The sequence below is a fragment of the Patella vulgata genome, chromosome 2, assembly GCF_932274485.2.
Source record: "Patella vulgata chromosome 2, xgPatVulg1.2, whole genome shotgun sequence".
Classification (NCBI taxonomy): Eukaryota; Metazoa; Mollusca; class Gastropoda; family Patellidae; genus Patella; species Patella vulgata.
Genome location: NC_065880.2, coordinates 80539936 through 80557104, shown reverse-complemented (window position 1 = coordinate 80557104; position 17169 = coordinate 80539936). Strand labels below are relative to the sequence as shown.

The following is a 17169-nucleotide window of genomic DNA, read 5'->3' as shown; positions in this document are numbered from 1 at the left end:
AGATTCATTTGTCCAGGCCTAGCAAAGAATGGAAATGGGCAACCCCTTTCAACATTTGTATCCAGCATGCCCATGCGTTAAGAAGGCCCAGCAACGCCAATATAATTACTAATCGGGAGTTCATCTCCATTCCAGTCAATTATTCCTTTTATTTCAGTTATCTGGATATTCTGAATTTGATGACATATGACTTCCATGGTTCATGGGATGGACGAACACTGGGAGTTCAGCATCACTCACCTTTGTACCCTGAAGGAGTAAGTACAGTCTTTAGCTAACACCCATAAAACCAACTGCAAAGCCAAAGAAGGTCTAATCCTGAGTAGCAATCTAAAATCTATGCATCGGTTGTAGAGGGAGATAACTGCATAACCATTTCCAATTTCTGCAAATTATCGAATATTCGTTGAAGTAATTATACTAATAATGTGCTGTTATTTGATGATATTAGGTTGTTAATTGATAATATTGGGTAGTATTATACTATTTGAGTAGTGGGTTATTATTTGCTTGTTTTGGATGATATAGGAAGGTAAATGGAACAGCCAGACATCGGTACCTTTCCCGCAATATAACTTACTATTTTTGAAAAAAAAGTAATTAAGTAATATGTCCATGAAGCATCATTATGTTGTAGTATTGGGTAGTATATAGTGATATTGGGGTGGTATTGGGTAAATCGTCCAGCCTCCCGTGGGGTATTTTTTATAGTTTCGTCTTCAAGACTTTATTAAACTACTGGCCGTTTAAACGGAGTCGCACGCATAGTTGCACACATTGAGCCCGAAACTGGAAGTAGTGTAACACCGAAATCGGAAGTGATGATACAACGCCACCAGGCGTACAGGAGTACGTTACTCCTCGGCTCGAGATGCCCTCATACCCCAAATTTGAACCTCAGGCAGCCCTAGTGTAGCGGTGAACCACAAACATTTCCGTTGGGTATGTTCACAATGAGGTTGTTTTCAACTGAAGACACATTTGTTCAGCCATTTTAGTATTCAATTTAACATTTTTAACATTTTTACTTTAAATAGAATAGCTCAGTGATCGGTTGGATTGCTGCCGGTTTTCCCGCCAATAAGATAGCCATGGGTATGGGAGCCTATGGCAGAAGTTACACTTTAAATGCCCAGCCAACCGGAAACGGTATTGGAGCATCACCTAGCGGATATTCTCAATACAACTATAAAGTGGTGAATATATATATATATTTTTATAACTGAAAGACGATTAGTGTATTTTTGAGACTATAGAGTTAGCTGCCCTTGGTAATAGTCGGGGCGACCTTCGGATGCAGACTATCGTTGCGACTACAGTCTGATCTATGCCGACCATCCTCTATCGTATGTATATGGCTAAAACTGAATCATGTTACCATGACGATACCCGAATGAACGTTTCGCAATTAATTTCTATTAATCCTACGAATAGTGAAATCGAGTGAAAAGGTACATGATGGGCTACATCGCATGCGTGGACCGAACAAGAAAATACCTCAACCAACCATGACAGCTATAACGTAATTTACTAACACACTGCCTCTGTAGTCAGGACTGGATTTTTCGTGTCACTGAATTATGTCCATTCGGGACATTCCTGTCGGACAATGGAGCACCATCCCCTTTTTCAGTGGTTCTCAACCTTTTTTTGCCGACGGCACACCCTGGAACACATGAAAAAATAGCGGCACACCTGGCTAAATATATATGAAAAATATTTGAATTTGTACATGGCAAGTCATATACGGCATAGATCCGTAGACAGAGACTAGTCATCATAGACACATACAATGTCTCAAACTAAATAAAGAAAGACACAGCTATGAACTTATCAGTAGACACCAGTGAATACTCAATTTGGATCACTCGGTGTATGGGTGTCCATTGTCAATGGAAGGCTTGATCTCGTTTTAACTCGGTACATCTTATCAAGGCCTTCGCGTAATACCCAACATTATAACGCGTCTGTCCGTCTGATTGGCAATTTGATTGGTTGATGCTTCGTACACGATACCTTTGCTTCTAATTAATACCATGTAAAAAGCGGAGACTATTAAAATTCATCGGTTCATCTGTCACCTTTCGGAACATATTTCTGCTTCAAAAACGAGTATTTCTGCTCACATAGAGAGAGAGAGAGAGAGAGAGAGGGAGGGAGGGGGGTGAGAGTTTAACGACCACTCGACACAAACTAGGTCATTTCGGGAGCAACACCTGGTTCAATTTTATTTCAAGCGACCCTACTCCTTGTCACGTACAACCGAGGAATCGAAACCACGCCAGCTGACTCAATGACAGACCTTATGATACAACGCACACGTGCTAACCATTCGGCCACGTTAAGCACTGATAAGCAAAATGATCGAAACTTTGGGACACGATAACTTTAATTCTAATTAAGTGAGAGTGATGAAACTTGGTGTATAGTTTCATGACATCAATACCTCGACTAAGTTCAATAATGAGCATTTTCTGCTCAGGGTAAGCAGAGCGATAAGCAATTTGATTGGCCGAGACTTTGGAACACAATAACTCACCTTCTAATTGAGCTAGAATGTTCAAACTTTGTGTAGGTGTTTATTAGGCCAATGCCTTGATGGAGTTCAAAGATGAGCATTTTCTGCTAAGGGTAAGCGGAGATAAGCAAATTGATTGGTTGATGCTTTGGGACACGATAACTTTAGTTCTAATTAAGTGAAAGTGATGAAACTTGGTGTATAGTTTTATTACATCAATACCTTGACTAAGTTCGATAATGAGCATTTTCTGCTCAGGGTAAGCAGAGTGATAAGCAATTTGATTGGTCGAGACTTTGGAACACAATAACTCTCATTCTAATTGAGTTAAAATGTTCACATTTGGCGTATGTGTCAATAGGTCACTTCCTTGATGGAGTTTGAAGATGAGAATTTTCTGCTTAGGGTAAGCAGAGATAAGCAGTTTGTTTGATGCTTTGGGACACGATAACTTTAGTTCTAATTAAGTGAAAGTGAAGGCACTTGGTGTATAGCTTTATTATATCAATACCTTGACTAAGTTTGATTATGAACATTTTTTGCTGAGGGTAAGCAGAGTGATAAGCAATTTGATTGGTTGAGACTTTGGAACACAATAACTCTCCTTCTAATTAAAGAAGAATGTTCAAATTTGGCGTAGGTGTCTATTAGGTGAATGTTTAAACTTGATGTAGATGTTTATTAGGCGAATGTCTTGACTGAGTTCAGTGATTAACATTTCGAGCTGAAGCTAAGCAGAGCTAATCGATTTCATTTGTCGATGGTTTGGGACAAGATAATCTTGATTCTATCTGATAGAGAGTGATGAAATTTAGTGAAAAAAATAAATGTGCGATTAATTAATTTGTGTCGTCTATTTATTTTGCAATTTCGGCGGGGGTCATCAGCCTCACTGTTGGCTTGTTCAATGTAAAAGTTGATGGAAATCATTGGTATGTGTTTGAAACACGAGCTCTGATTGGACAACGTTATTGTTCGTGTGTCTGCGACAAAGGGAGACAACGTATCTAAACGTTCGATAATTCCAGATTGTTCTATGAACGGTCGTTTCTTCCCAATAATCGCTCGATTAGCGAGCCGTTGTGACCCCTACTCACTTTTGATGGACCCTGGATTTGACTGACCCTGAGATCGATAGCACTATATTTCATTATTGAACGTAGGGGATATTATTTTGTTAAACATAAATTATGCAAGAACTAAGTCTGCCTATTTCAGCTCTTTCTTTGGGCCTGAAATGTTATCTAAATTATTCATTTGACATTAATTAATTTATCCATACCACAATCACCTCTCGACGCCTTCGTTAGCCTACGATATTTACTGGATTTCAATACATTTTGTGATGGATAATCTAACGTGAAAATGGATAATCGAGACATTGTTTTTATCATACCAACGTTAGTAATGACGACCGAGACTAGTCTTAAGATCTAGGGAGGGAGAGAGAGAGAGAGAGAGAGAGAGAGATAATTCTTTATTATTAATCGTTGAAGGTCTTATAAACATCTGCAGTAACCCGGATGGAAAATATACTATAACAAGCACGCGTGAAGTTGTAAATAGAAATTGACGAGAGTTGTGGGTTTTTTGATGAATAAAACGTGATTACTCAGTACCTTTGATCTCGTAAGCATCAACATCTGCAATCCCATAAGAGAGAGAGAGAGAGAGAGAGAGAGAGAGAGAAAGAGAGCTTGTGCGTAGGGGTCTATAGCAGTGGGAGGAAACCGGAAGACCCGGAGAAAACCCACGAGGTTGGACAGGCGACCCTACTCCTTGTCACGTACAACAGTGGGATCGAAACCACGCCAGTTGCTAAAATCTAGGCTTGACTGAAATTTTCATCAATTATCTCCCTATACGGAAGATGATTTTATGGGATTAAACACATCATTTTCTGGGGTCACGGAGGCCCAGTGGGTAAGACACAGGATCATTGATTGACTAGGAGGTTCTGGGTTCGAGAATGTTGATCGGGGTTTTTCCTCGGGGATTACCCCTGATGATTGATGCAAGACGGTGGCTCGGTGAGTAAGGCACTGGTTGATTGACCGAGAAGTCCCGGGTTCGATACAAGGTTAAGCTTTGGGGATTTCACCTTGCCAGTGGCGCAGGACGGAACCCCGTATAATAAAAAGAACATCTAATCGTGCGTGGGGTGGGTAGGGATTCTAGGGAAGATGGGTTGTGTTGTGATTCTAGGGAAGGTGAATGCGTTGTGATTCTAGGGAAGGTGGTGTGCGTTGGGATTCTAAGGAAGGTGGGTTGTGTGGGGATTCTATGGAACGTGGGGTGTGTAGGGATTCTAGTGAAGTTGGGGTGTGTTGGGTTGGGATTCTAGGGAAGGTGGAGTGTGTAGGGATTCTTGTGAAGGTGGGTTGTGTTGTGTTGGGATTTTAGCATCGTAGATCGCGGGTTTCGTTTTAAGTTTTTATTCAGGATTTCTGAATGGCATTTGATAACAGGCTTAGCCTATGTAAAATTTAAGATAAGACTTAATTCCCTGAAATACATTCTGGAGATATTGAAAATGTCAAAGAGATTATGGGCTTATTCGCAGCTGTTGAGCTGTTATGGTGATGGTCTTGAAATATTGGTAATAAGACTTGATTTAAATTCAGAAGAAAGATAACACGAAAGTTTTCTTATCCAGTTTTATATGATTATTAACAATTTAAATATTCAATTTCATTAATGCATATGCAATAACCAATAACTATTAGTTTGTAACGTTATACCTAATCCTGCCATTATCCGTTAATCTCCGGTTTAAACGATTCGTTTGATCTTGAATAGCCGCACGATTTCACGATGAACTGTTGACATCTGTTTAATTGTACTGATTGGAATAAACTATACATCGTGATGGAGCAATGATAGAGAGAGAGAGAGGGAGAGAGAGAGAGAGAGATATGTTTAACAAACTAGGTTATTTCGGGACTAACACGTGGTTCAGTCTTATTTCAATAATTCGCTTGCGCGTAGGGGTCTTTAAAAGTCGGAGGAAACTGGAAGACCCGGAGACAACTATAATCTTAAGACAGAAGAGTTAAAACAGTACATTATTAAGTCTTATTGGAAGCTCCGGGTGGGCGTATGATACCTTTTCTGTGGGGATCCTCGGTGGTTAAGTGATTAAGACGCTGGCTGGCTATCCTGGTGGTCGTGGGTTCTATCCAGGTGTTGGCCGAGAAAGTTTATTGGGATTTTCCGGCGTGGTTCCCCTTGTCAATGGTGTAGGACAGAGGGCCGGACAAGAAAAGCTGCGTAGTCGTTCTTATGGGACAAAAAACCGATGTCCGTGTACACATGGGCGTGCATGTAAAAGATACCTTGGCAGTTGGAATTCGATATAAAAGTAGGCCCTAGCGTTGCTGTCCGGGAACAATTTGCCCATAGCACACTATTCTCAATACCCCCGTCCCGAAATTGCATGGGATCGGAATTCTTGCATCAGTGACACACCTTATGACATAAAGCGCTCGCGCTATACCCACGGGACGCAAGAATCGTTCGCCACTATAACATAGGATCAAATAATTCCTTATATCATAGTTGGCCAAATAAACTGAAATGTGGTTAAACGTTCTGCTTTATTGAACCGACTGGCCTAATCAAGATGGGCACATGTCATACAGTGTCTAATGCGGGACATTCTGCCGGGACAGCGGCACTACGGACAACTCTTATTTCTAATTCCAATTATCAAGATTTCTTTTGCTGGCAAAATCAAGCTCGAACTACAAACAGATTAGAAACCGCTCCATTTCTTAAAATTCCCATTTAAAAACGCAATTTCATATTTTTAAGTTATATTTTTAAAATTTATTAAAATAAAGCCTTAAAATAGATGGTATCTATAAACAATCCTCCCTTGTTAAAGAATAATCCTATTAATCCTATAATTCACTATTGCCAGTTGAGAAATTGGCAAAAATATCATTTTCCTCTTCAAATTCAAACGTTTGAAAACAAGGGAGGTAATTGGGAGGTAATTGTGTTATTATTTCCGGTATAAATGAGTTTAAAGTGTGAGAATGACACCTATGATCGTATAATAGTGAGTTGACAACCTATTGAGCAAAAAAGACATAGAAATAATTATGTCTTGACTTTCTTAGAAAATATGAAATTGTAACTTTAATGCAATCTGGTTAAAACACAGATCCTATTTCGTTTCGTTTTTATAGTTCAAAATTTCGTTTTACTTGTCTTGACTACACTAGGATCTAGAAGAGTTGTTATCATTGACTTGTTCTGAATAGTGTGAGGTATTAGCCAATGAAACGGTCTGTTACGGCGAGCTTTATTCGTGTTTTGCACAGAACTGTGGGTAATCCACTAGTAACATCAATGCTGATTGGTTAATCAGCTGCTCGTATGACCTCTGACGTGACCTATTGCAACAACCGGTCCGATGTTCATGTAGTGTAGACCATCGAAAGTTTAAAAAAAACGAAACGAAATATAGATCTGTATTTAAATCAGATTGCATTTAATGTTGCTAGGTACAAGAACGTCGGAACGAAATCAAGACATGTTAAGGCTATGAAAGGCATGAAGCACCCCGCCATATTGTAGTCTCTCCTTCATTGAATTTAAATCATAATCTACGATTATAATTATATAATAGATTTGCTTACTTGCACTAAATGAATTAACTCAACTGACAAACAGTCTATTTATCAATTTATCAACTTCAGATCTTTGTATTATTTAAATGCTAAACTTCTTTATGATTCTATATTGTTGCCTATCAGCACTTGGCGGTTTAAAATGTAATGACAATACCTAGATAGAAACCGGTTTAGTTATTATTAAATGATATTATTTACATAAGCTAGGATTAATTCAAGGTGATCTATATAAATTCATGATTTTACTTATCCAATTAATCCTGCTAATTTTACTTTTTTTGCATTGAGATTATAAGATTACAAAGCTCTAATGATAAGCCTCTGACTTTAGAATAAAAATGTATGATATAAAAACGACCCCCCCCCCCCCCCCAAAAAAAAACCAACAAAAAAAACCCAGAACACCCCCCCCCCCCCCGCAAAACAAACAAACAAAAAACCAAAACAAACACCGCTCAACCAATACCATTGTTATTCGTGGTGTTTAACGTTCGCGTCCACCTAGGGTAATATCACAGACAAGTTGGCTTATTTTTATTAATCTATTATCTAAGAGTACGCAAGCCAGAGGTGACCGGCCAGTTAGACACCCCGCCCTATAATACTGTATTTAACATCAATTCATAGTTGTAAAGAAAAAATAACAAAAAGAAGAGAAAATGGGATTAGCGCCCATATATATTCAATGAAAATATTGTACATTTCCAGAGTTAACGCAGTATGTTCAGTGACTACAGTATATTAAGTCAAACTGAAGTGCCTGATTAAAATACAGATCTATATTTCGTTTCATTTTTATAAAAACTTTCCATGGCCTACACTACAAGGAGGTCTGACCGGTTGTAGTAAAATGTCGCGTTAGAGGTCGTACGAACGACTTTTGACCCTATGACGCCAGACAATTATTAATCAATGGGCGTTGACATTTACCCGCAGTTCCATGCATCGCACGCCTAGAAGTCGCCATAACAGATGGTTTCATTGGCTAATTCCTCCCGCTATCCAGAACTCAGGTTATATAACAACTCACCCATATCCCAGAGTAGTACAGACAAGTAAAACGAAATTTTGAACTATAAAAAAAGAAACGAAATAGAATCCGTGTTTTAATCAGACTGTATATAAACGGTTTCTTTTGTGTGTTAAAGATACATTCCCGCGTACAAACTGGGTGATTTAATGGTATATATGGACTAAAAACATATTCAAACTAATTAATTTGTCATATTTTTGCTTCAAATCTTTCTCAAACATTGTAATTACCAAGGAATGCCCTGCTATTAAAATTCGATCAAACCAGGTCATATTTACATCACGTTACTTACCTCTCTTGGAAGTCAGAGGAGAATTCATTGCACACATAAGACGATGTTGTCGTTAATCGCTTACTATTTATTACAAATATCGAATCCTAATTAAATTCTAGGATTATCCACTACCCGCGTCTTTTTCCATCATTTTTATCTCAGAAAGTGTTGTACGTCTAACTCTTCATAAACTTTATCAACTTGTACATCAAGCGCTCAATGTTCTCGTTGGACCTTTGACATCACGCGTGCAGAAATTCCTAATCGTCGGGCTGTCGATTAGGGGAACCCTTACATTTTTGTCCTGTATACGCTCAATGAGTGTTTTTCGGGGAATCCAGTATATTTCTAATAAGATTGGATATCTCTACTTTCCAAATATACCAAAATTGCCATACTTTTATTGGAAATAACCATCCGATAAATACTTTTCTGGGAACCCCTCTTTAATAACTGCAATCTGGTTCTGTTCTAAATGGTATAGTTGTATTCTTTGATCCTTAAGTGCGTGGCTTTATAAACAATTTCTTTAGTGTGTAATACTAGGTTCCCACAATCACGATTAGCGCTACGATTGAAATCGTGGTTTTAATCGCGGAGTAATCATGATGATCCTATCAAATCTTTACCATACATTGAGTTCAGTCGTAGCAATCAAGTTGATCGTATCCGAACGTATCTGCACATACCAGATCGTGGACTCAATATGGACAATCCTATCGTAACGCATCGGGCGACAGTGGGAACCTAGCTTCAACAACTGCAATACTGGTTCTTTTCTAAATGGTATAGTCATATTCTTTGACCCTTAAGAGGTATCTTTAGACACCAAAAATGTGATCCCAACTGTTTCAGAAACTGAGATATATGTATACCAATTTGGTTTGTATATGAGCTCTTTATTTTGTATGTTTATAAAAACGTGGAAACGTCGCTCAGTAATAGTAGTCCGACAACAGGTCGACAAAACTGGAAATATAGTCCACCTAATGGTTTTTTTTAAATTTAAATATTCAAGATGGCCGCCATGAGGCGCTTTCTGGTTATTTTGCCCCCTAGCGGAATTTGCCGACACTTTTCGACGGAATACTCAAGGTTTTTAGATTCGGCGGACCGAATTCGTTTAGAAACCACCTGCAAACCAATGTCCGGAAGAATCTGTCACGAATTTTACCTCACTAAATAGTCAGGAAATGCCTCATGGTGGCCATCTTGAATATCTAAATTTCGCCAAGGGTGCCAGGATGGCATCATCCGGATTCTGAATCTTCACATATTGAAGATATATTATACATCAAAAAACTTTAGTTCGACTATATTATGTCCATATTAAGGCTTAAACTACGTAAAGTTGAGTCGATTTGAATATAATTAGATATGTTAGATCACTGCTCCCTAGAAAAAGAAGCTGAATTAATTCCGTTGTTTTAAAAATTAAATTTCCTGTTGTCAGATTTGTGGAAAATTAAACGCTGGATACCAGCTGATTCAGTTGACCAATCAGGGCGTGGTTGCTGCTTTAGGACAGAAATTTGGCCAATGGGAATGGATTGGTTTTGATAATCCATCATCATTTGCACTAAAGGTAGGTCATTTGTTATTCATATTATCATTACACATACATGATGCAAGGACTAAATCTGCCTATTGCAAGTCTTTCTTTAGGTCTGAAATGTTATATAAACTATTAATTAGACATTTTAACAAAACAAGACCATAATCAACTCACGATGGCATCAGATATTTGCAGCTTTTAACTAGATAAGAACGATTCGCCATTTAAGAATTCAATTTAAAACTGGGAAAGCGTGGCTAAGTCTCCAATATACCAGTGCCCTGGTTACCACAATGCACACATTTTGTCACAACTACAGTGATAACCTGGTTCAGAATGAAGTAATTTGAATGAATCTTAAACATCGGTCATCATCCCCGGTTTTTTTCAATAAATCACACTTCCGTCTCCCGCTAGTCGAGAAGGTGGGGGATTGGCGGTTGGGCGGGGCGTGGGGAGCTAAGTGGCTTTTGTAATATGGAAGTATTGTTATTTTTAGGCTAATTATATCCGAGTAAACGGTTTAGCTGGATCTATGGTGTGGGCCTTGGATCAAGATGATGAGAATAACACGTGTGGTGGAGGCAATTACCCGCTTTTAACCACTTTACAACAACAACTTCCGGCTGGAGCGTAAGTCCATATTGTTTTCTTTTTTTTTATATAAAACCTTGCAAAATTGCAACTTTCTTGGTGTAAGCAGGCGGAATAAGTAAAACAAAAGGTTATGTGTCCTAATGGTCTAACGTGTGCGCTTTAGATCATAGGGTCTGTCATAAAGTAGCTTAGGGTAGCCTGTCCAACCTCGGGGGTTTCCTCCGGGTAAGCTGACGGCTAATGACTCCTTTTAGAAATAAAATTGAACCGTATGTTATTCCCGAAATGGCCTAGTTTGTGTCGAGTGGACGTTAGTCTCCCCCTTCCTCTCTCCGCTCTTTCTGGAATATAGTTTTAAACAATGACTGTGGGATCTCATTAGACACAGTATAATATTTATTACTGGAGGGCCTGACAAATATGAATTATTAAAAGGTTAAGTATCCGTTTTGTCTGGAGACCTGTCTGGTGTTTAACAGCTAGATCAAGATTAACAATCTTTATACAGTTAACAACCCAATCAATAATACATCTCAACCACAATACAACATTTGTTCACTACAAAATGAGGGGGTCACGGTGGCTAAGAGGGTAAGACGCTGGCTCGCTAGTCTGGAGGTCGGGTGTTCGATCTCCCTGCATCGGCCGAGAAAGTTCATCTAGATTTTCCGGTGTGGTTTCCCCTTGTCAATGATGCAGGACGGAGGGCCTGACAAGAATAGCCGTCTTGTCGTTCGGATGTTACGAAAAACCGAGGTACCCTGTACACATTGGCGTGCACGTAAAAGATCCCTTGACAGTTGGAATTCGATATAATAGTAGGCCGTAATGCCGCTGTCCGGGCAAAATTCCCCTCAAAGCACACTGTATGGCGTATGCCCGTCTTCATTAGCCCAGTTCGGAGCAGAACAGTAGGACGTTAAACCCCATTTCATTTTAATTTATTACAAAATGGACATAAATCAAATGGAATGGGTGGCCGAATGGTTAACGTACGTGCGTTGCATTATAAGGTGTGTCATTGAGTCAAATGGCGTGGTTTCGGTTTGCCTCTTGTACGTGACAAGGAGTGGGATCGCCTGTCCAGCCTCGTGGATTTTCTCTGGTTTCCCCCATGTGCTAAAGTCCCTTACGAGCAATCGAATTATGAAATTAAAATTTAACGATATGTTAGTATGCTAGTCCTGAAATGACCTAGTTTTGGTCGAGTTGACGTTTACCCCCCCCCCCCCCTCCTCTACTTGTCAAGACTAACATGTCTAATGAAGCGTAATTACTTGGTTTAATTTCCTCGTCGTCGGGACTAACACTAATTAAGTGAAATGAAATGGTGTTTAATGTCATATTTGTCTGCTTTATCCGGGCTAATGAAGACGTGAAAAAATTCTTCGAATTCAAGCTGTCACGTGTATATACGAGACATCGGTTTTATGTCCCATCCGAACGATAAGTTCTTGTCCAGGCCCTATGTCCTGGATTACTGGTAATGGGCAACCAGGCTGGAGATTTTCCCTTCCAGATGTTCCGTCTTGCGCCGCTGACAAGGTGTGCCACGCTGATAAATTTAGAAATATAAGACTGCTATAATAATAATAATAATTTAACGAAAGCAATAGATCCTCACTAGAAGGACTAATCTCATTCCAATGAATAATTTTGGAATCATCACATCTCATAACGTATTGAAAATCTATGGTGAGCTGTATTAAAAGAGGAGGGTTGAATGGGCGAATGGTTAGCACGTGCGTGCTGTATCATAAGGCCTGTCATTGAGTCAACTGGCGTGGTTTCGAATCCCCGGTTGTACGTGACAAGGAGTAGGGTCGCCTGCCCAATCTGGTGGGTTTTTTCCGGGTCCTCCGGTTTCCTCCCACTGCGAATTATTGAATTAAAAAACAAAAAAAACAATGTGTTAGTCCCGAAGTGACCTAGTTTGTGTCGATTGGACGTTAACCCCATTTCTCTCTCTCTCTCTCTCTCTCTCTCTTGTATTACAAGACCTAGGTCGCTTAATATAGGGTTGACTGTATATGAATTGTTTGTGTTTTCGTCTACATATTTCAGTGTAGGTAAAGTTGGAAAAGGTAATGCCGGCAAAAATAGAAGAAAACCTAAACAAATTCCAGGCAATAGAGGCGGCAATAATGTGGGAAATATCGCTGGAAATGTTGCAGGGAACGTGGTCGGAAATGGTGCAGGGAACGCGGCTGGAAATGCCGTAGGAAATATTGCAGGAAATATTGCAGGAAACGCTGCCGGAAATGCCGCAGGAATTGTGGTCGGAAATGTTGCAGGAAACGCCGCAGGAAATGTTGCAGGAAATGCTGCAGGAAATGTTGCAGGAAACGCAGCAGGAAATGTTGCAGGGAACGTTGCAGGAAACGCGGGCGGAAATGCTGGCGGAAATGCTGGAAAGGACGGTGCAGCAGAAATTGACGATTAGCTTTATGTTTAGTTATTTATGTTTCACGTAAGTCATGCGTGCGATTTCTCACGACCCTGCTACCCCTTTACACAGACACGCATGATGAATTTTCAAACCACCTCTTCTCATTTCAGTGACTCTACCCAATCCAGCACAGTTTACGTGCCACCTTCCACATCCACATCCACCTCCACAACCACGACCACAACCACGTATCGACCACCCACCACATCCTACTATGTTCCTCCAACCACCAACCCTTACACAACACCCCGTGTGCCCCAGTGTGGCATGGTCTGGCCCGTTCCATGTGAGTATTAACTGATCCGCTTCAATCTTTAATTTAAGTTTTTATGTTTATTGGACCAGCAATCAAATCCCCATCCCCTCCCCGCAAGGGCTGCCCATCTTGTTGTTCTTTATGAGGGCGACGCTCTTTCGAAGAACGCCTATGGTTGAAGGGCGTCAATTGTTGACATGACGTCATTATTCCAAGAGTACCTCATGCTGGGTTCTTATCGTAGAGGCTTTTGGTCCTGTACGTACAAAATTTTCACCCGGTTTCTTGCTGCCGGTTTGCGGGGTACCAAACTCTACGACCCGTGCGTGTCAAAAAGGCGGGTTGCGATCTAGGCTAAAGGTGCATCAGAAATCATATCAATCAGAAATGAGGGAAATTGGCCCATTAGGCTGCGATAAAAGTCGAATATATTATATTTTCCTAGATAGGTTGATAGTCTCCCCCCCCCCCCCGTCCCTTTCGTGGGCACTGGTACAGACAAGTTTCTAACGACCCCAATGCATAGTGCGCCCCCCACCACCTCGTCCGTGACCACTGGTACCGTCAAGTCTGCTAACGACTTCAACGCATAACTCGTATCTGAACTTTCATTCTTTGCCTTTCAGCGCGATGTCCAGCGAGAAATGAGCGCATCCCATGGGAAGATAATGTTTATTATTTAGTGTGTCAAGCCAATCTATTTGCTGTGAAGTGTCGGTGTAATGGTAACATGTTTTATAACCCCTGTCGAGGAACGTGTGATTTTAGATCCAACTATTTCTCGTGTTCTCTTATGTACGGAAAGAAATAAAGCACTTGTATAAAATTTGTTGTCAGTTTAATCCCAATGGTAGTTGGAATTCGAGATACGAGTAGGCAGTAGCGCTGGTGTCCGGGCAAAATTTCACTCATAGCACACTGTATGGCGTATGCCGTCTTCGTTAGCCCAGTCGGAGCAGAACAGTAGGACGTTAAACCCCATTCAAATGACATGGGGGAGGTGGAGCGAATTGTTTAGATCATAAGGTCTGTAATTGAGTGGCGGAGTATTTTTGATCCAACAATTGTAGGCGACATTTTGCATGGGGTCGCCTGTTCAGCCTCGTGGGTTTTCTCCGGGTCAACCCATTGCTCAGTGCTAAAGAACCTTATACAATTGAACCATACGTTAGTCCAAAAATGTTTAGAGTGTCAGTTTTTTATTGAAATATAATGGTACCATGTCCAAAATGACATAGTTTGTGTCAAGTGGTCGTTACCCCCCCCCCCCTCTTGTTTTGTCTAGATCCAACAACCCGTTCAAAACTGGAGGATGTTGTTGGGGACGTTAGATGATATACATAAGGGCAGCTGTCATTGAGTAAACGATGTTTTACGTCCCGCAATGAATGACGTCTTGGCATTCACAGTAGACTATTACTGCCTTGGGCCCTGACCATCGCAATGGCGTTGGGTTTTTCACCAACGGAGCCAATCAAGAGAGAGAGAGAGAGAAATGGGGTTTAACGTCCGCTCGACACAAACTCTGTCATTTCGGGACTAACATATGGTTCAATTTTATTTCCATAATTCGCTTGCGCGTAGGGGTCTTTAGCAGTGGGAGGAGGACCCGGAGAAAACCCACGAAGTTGGACAGGCGACCCTACTCCTTGTCACGTACAACCGGGGATTCGAAACCACGCCAGTTGACTCAATGACAGACTTTATGACACAGCACGCACGTGCTAACCATTCAGCCATCCAACCCCCCAGGAGCCAATCAAATGTGTAGTACACAGTCCACAGACATGCCCTCGGGGACTGTTGAGCCGAGATGTTACTTGCCTTACTTATAGCAAAGGACCATTAGTTTTAGATGTTTCATCTGTTTATGTAAGCATATAGTAAGTGCAGGGGGACAGCACTACACACAATTACACAAGACAAACCTACGGACAAGACACCATACCGACACCACAAACAACAAATGTGTCCACTTTGCTGTACGGTTCCTGGCCTGTAATGAAAATTCAAACTAACAATAATGGACGCAACAAAAGACAGAGTAGATGGCAGCTACTAGACCCCGTAAATTAAGGGTCGAACTAACTAACACAGATCGGGTTGTTTTTCAATATTGAATAATGCAAAATGTGACTGACAAGGAAAGATATGTTATAAATGTGCATATTCTACACATATCTAAAATTCAAATGATTTCATAAACAAATTGACACAATTGTGGATAAATGAAATTGCCTCCTTGTCGGCAATTAGTAACACCGTAGGAAAGGTTTGTCACGCGACTAACAGATAATTCTATATTTTGATGGATGGCAAAGGTAAATGTAACATCTGAAGATTAAGCTCAATTGGGAAGGTCAGGCACGAGACATAAGATATTGTTATATTTCTACAACAGACATATGACGATATCAGAATTTTCTAGACACCCGTAGATTACAGACTTAGGCAACGCTCGGGGCGCCATATTGCAATGGAACCGTAAATTACAGATTGAGATGAATTGCGAAGGTCAGACACTCGACGCAGATAACACATTTGATAGATTTATTGTAACAAAAAGAAGCAACACGCGGACGCCATATTAAAATAAATCCTTTGGGTAATTGGGAACCTCAAAAAGAGGCTTGATCTCCCATGAACTCCGAACATCCGAAGGTTGATATTGTAAAGCTCGTGTTCATTGCTTCAGAGGGGAGTTGGTGACGACATTAGATCTGTCCCTGAGTCAAGTGGCGAAGTGTCGATTCTCCGCTTGTACCTGACAAGGCGTAGGGTCGCCTGTTGAACCTCGTTGGTTTTCTCCGGGTCCTTCCACTGATAAAGACCCCTAAACGCAAGCGAATTAATGAAATAACACTGCCCCGAAATGGCCTACTTTGTGTTGAGTGGACATTAAACCCCATATCTCTCTCTCTCTCTCTCGTTGCTTCAGCCACATGGGCGAATACCCAGATTAAACACAATGTATACGTCATGACTTGCCTATCGTAATCACTTCAACTGATAGTGGGTTATAAGGTAGTCAGCAACCGACAACTGAACCAATTACAGCTAATATGGACAATCTTAATAAATAAACATGTTTATCAGGTATGCTGCACCACCTGTCAAAAGTTGCGGAGGCAAAGTTACATTGATCATTTGGGTACATTGAACCACCATTAATATATTCTTGATAAATAATACTAGGCAACCCAAGGCTACATAAAAGGGAGACAACCCTTATGTCTATTTCTTCATCAATAAGCAGAAGCAACAGGTTGTCAATTATTTGTTAGGTGCTGATCTTTTCGAAACAGGTGAGTGAAAGTGAAAATTCACTACTACCCGTTTAGCCTAGGAAATTCCTGTACTTACAAACAGTTCATATATGTCTAATCGCTAACCCAGATAAACAAGGGCTTGCTCCACGGAGACGATTTTAATTTGTTTTAAATTTTGATCATAAATCTGTGATTATACAGATTAAACAACTTCAATGAGGTACGTTGAATCACTGGTTAAATATACCCCAGTGCATGATAGTATATAATCAACTTCAAACCCAACATTGGCCGTGGCAATCGTGATTGTACTGTCATGAAGTGAATAGTTGCAGAGGTGCGAGTTGGTAAATCCCTTCGGCAGAATTACACTGGGTCGGTATGACAAGACATTAGAAACAAAACAAGAAATATCCGATGAAGATATTAAGTCAAAATACAATAATAGACAAGTATTCTCATCTCTCCGGGATAAAACCCTTCAAGATTATCTTGTTCATTGTTCAAAAATGTTCCACGGTCATTTGTCTATGAATATGCCCAAACTCTTAACATAGTAATGCCAGATGGCTGGTCTG

At 40.4% G+C, this 17169-nt stretch overlaps 1 protein-coding gene across 3 annotated transcripts in view; it reads left to right on the top strand.

Annotated features, from left to right (window-relative positions):
* Window positions 1-14148, top strand: part of LOC126809920 (acidic mammalian chitinase) — a 47167-nt gene extending 33019 nt beyond the window's left edge. For 2 of the 3 annotated variants that reach the window (XM_050534790.2, XM_050534789.2), the window contains exons 6-11: window positions 158-257; window positions 1038-1196; window positions 9919-10050; window positions 10520-10653; window positions 12682-13087; window positions 13949-14148. In XM_050534790.2, the coding sequence (XP_050390747.2) occupies window positions 158-257; window positions 1038-1196; window positions 9919-10050; window positions 10520-10653; window positions 12682-13060 (904 nt within the window). In that variant the 3' untranslated portion in view covers window positions 13061-13087; window positions 13949-14148. Of the gene's footprint in view, window positions 1-157; window positions 258-1037; window positions 1197-9918; window positions 10051-10519; window positions 10654-12681; window positions 13088-13176; window positions 13353-13948 lie in introns of all 3 variants that reach the window. The other variant, XM_056098789.1, reaches the window with a different exon arrangement.
* Window positions 14149-17169: the final 3021 nt, after the last annotated feature.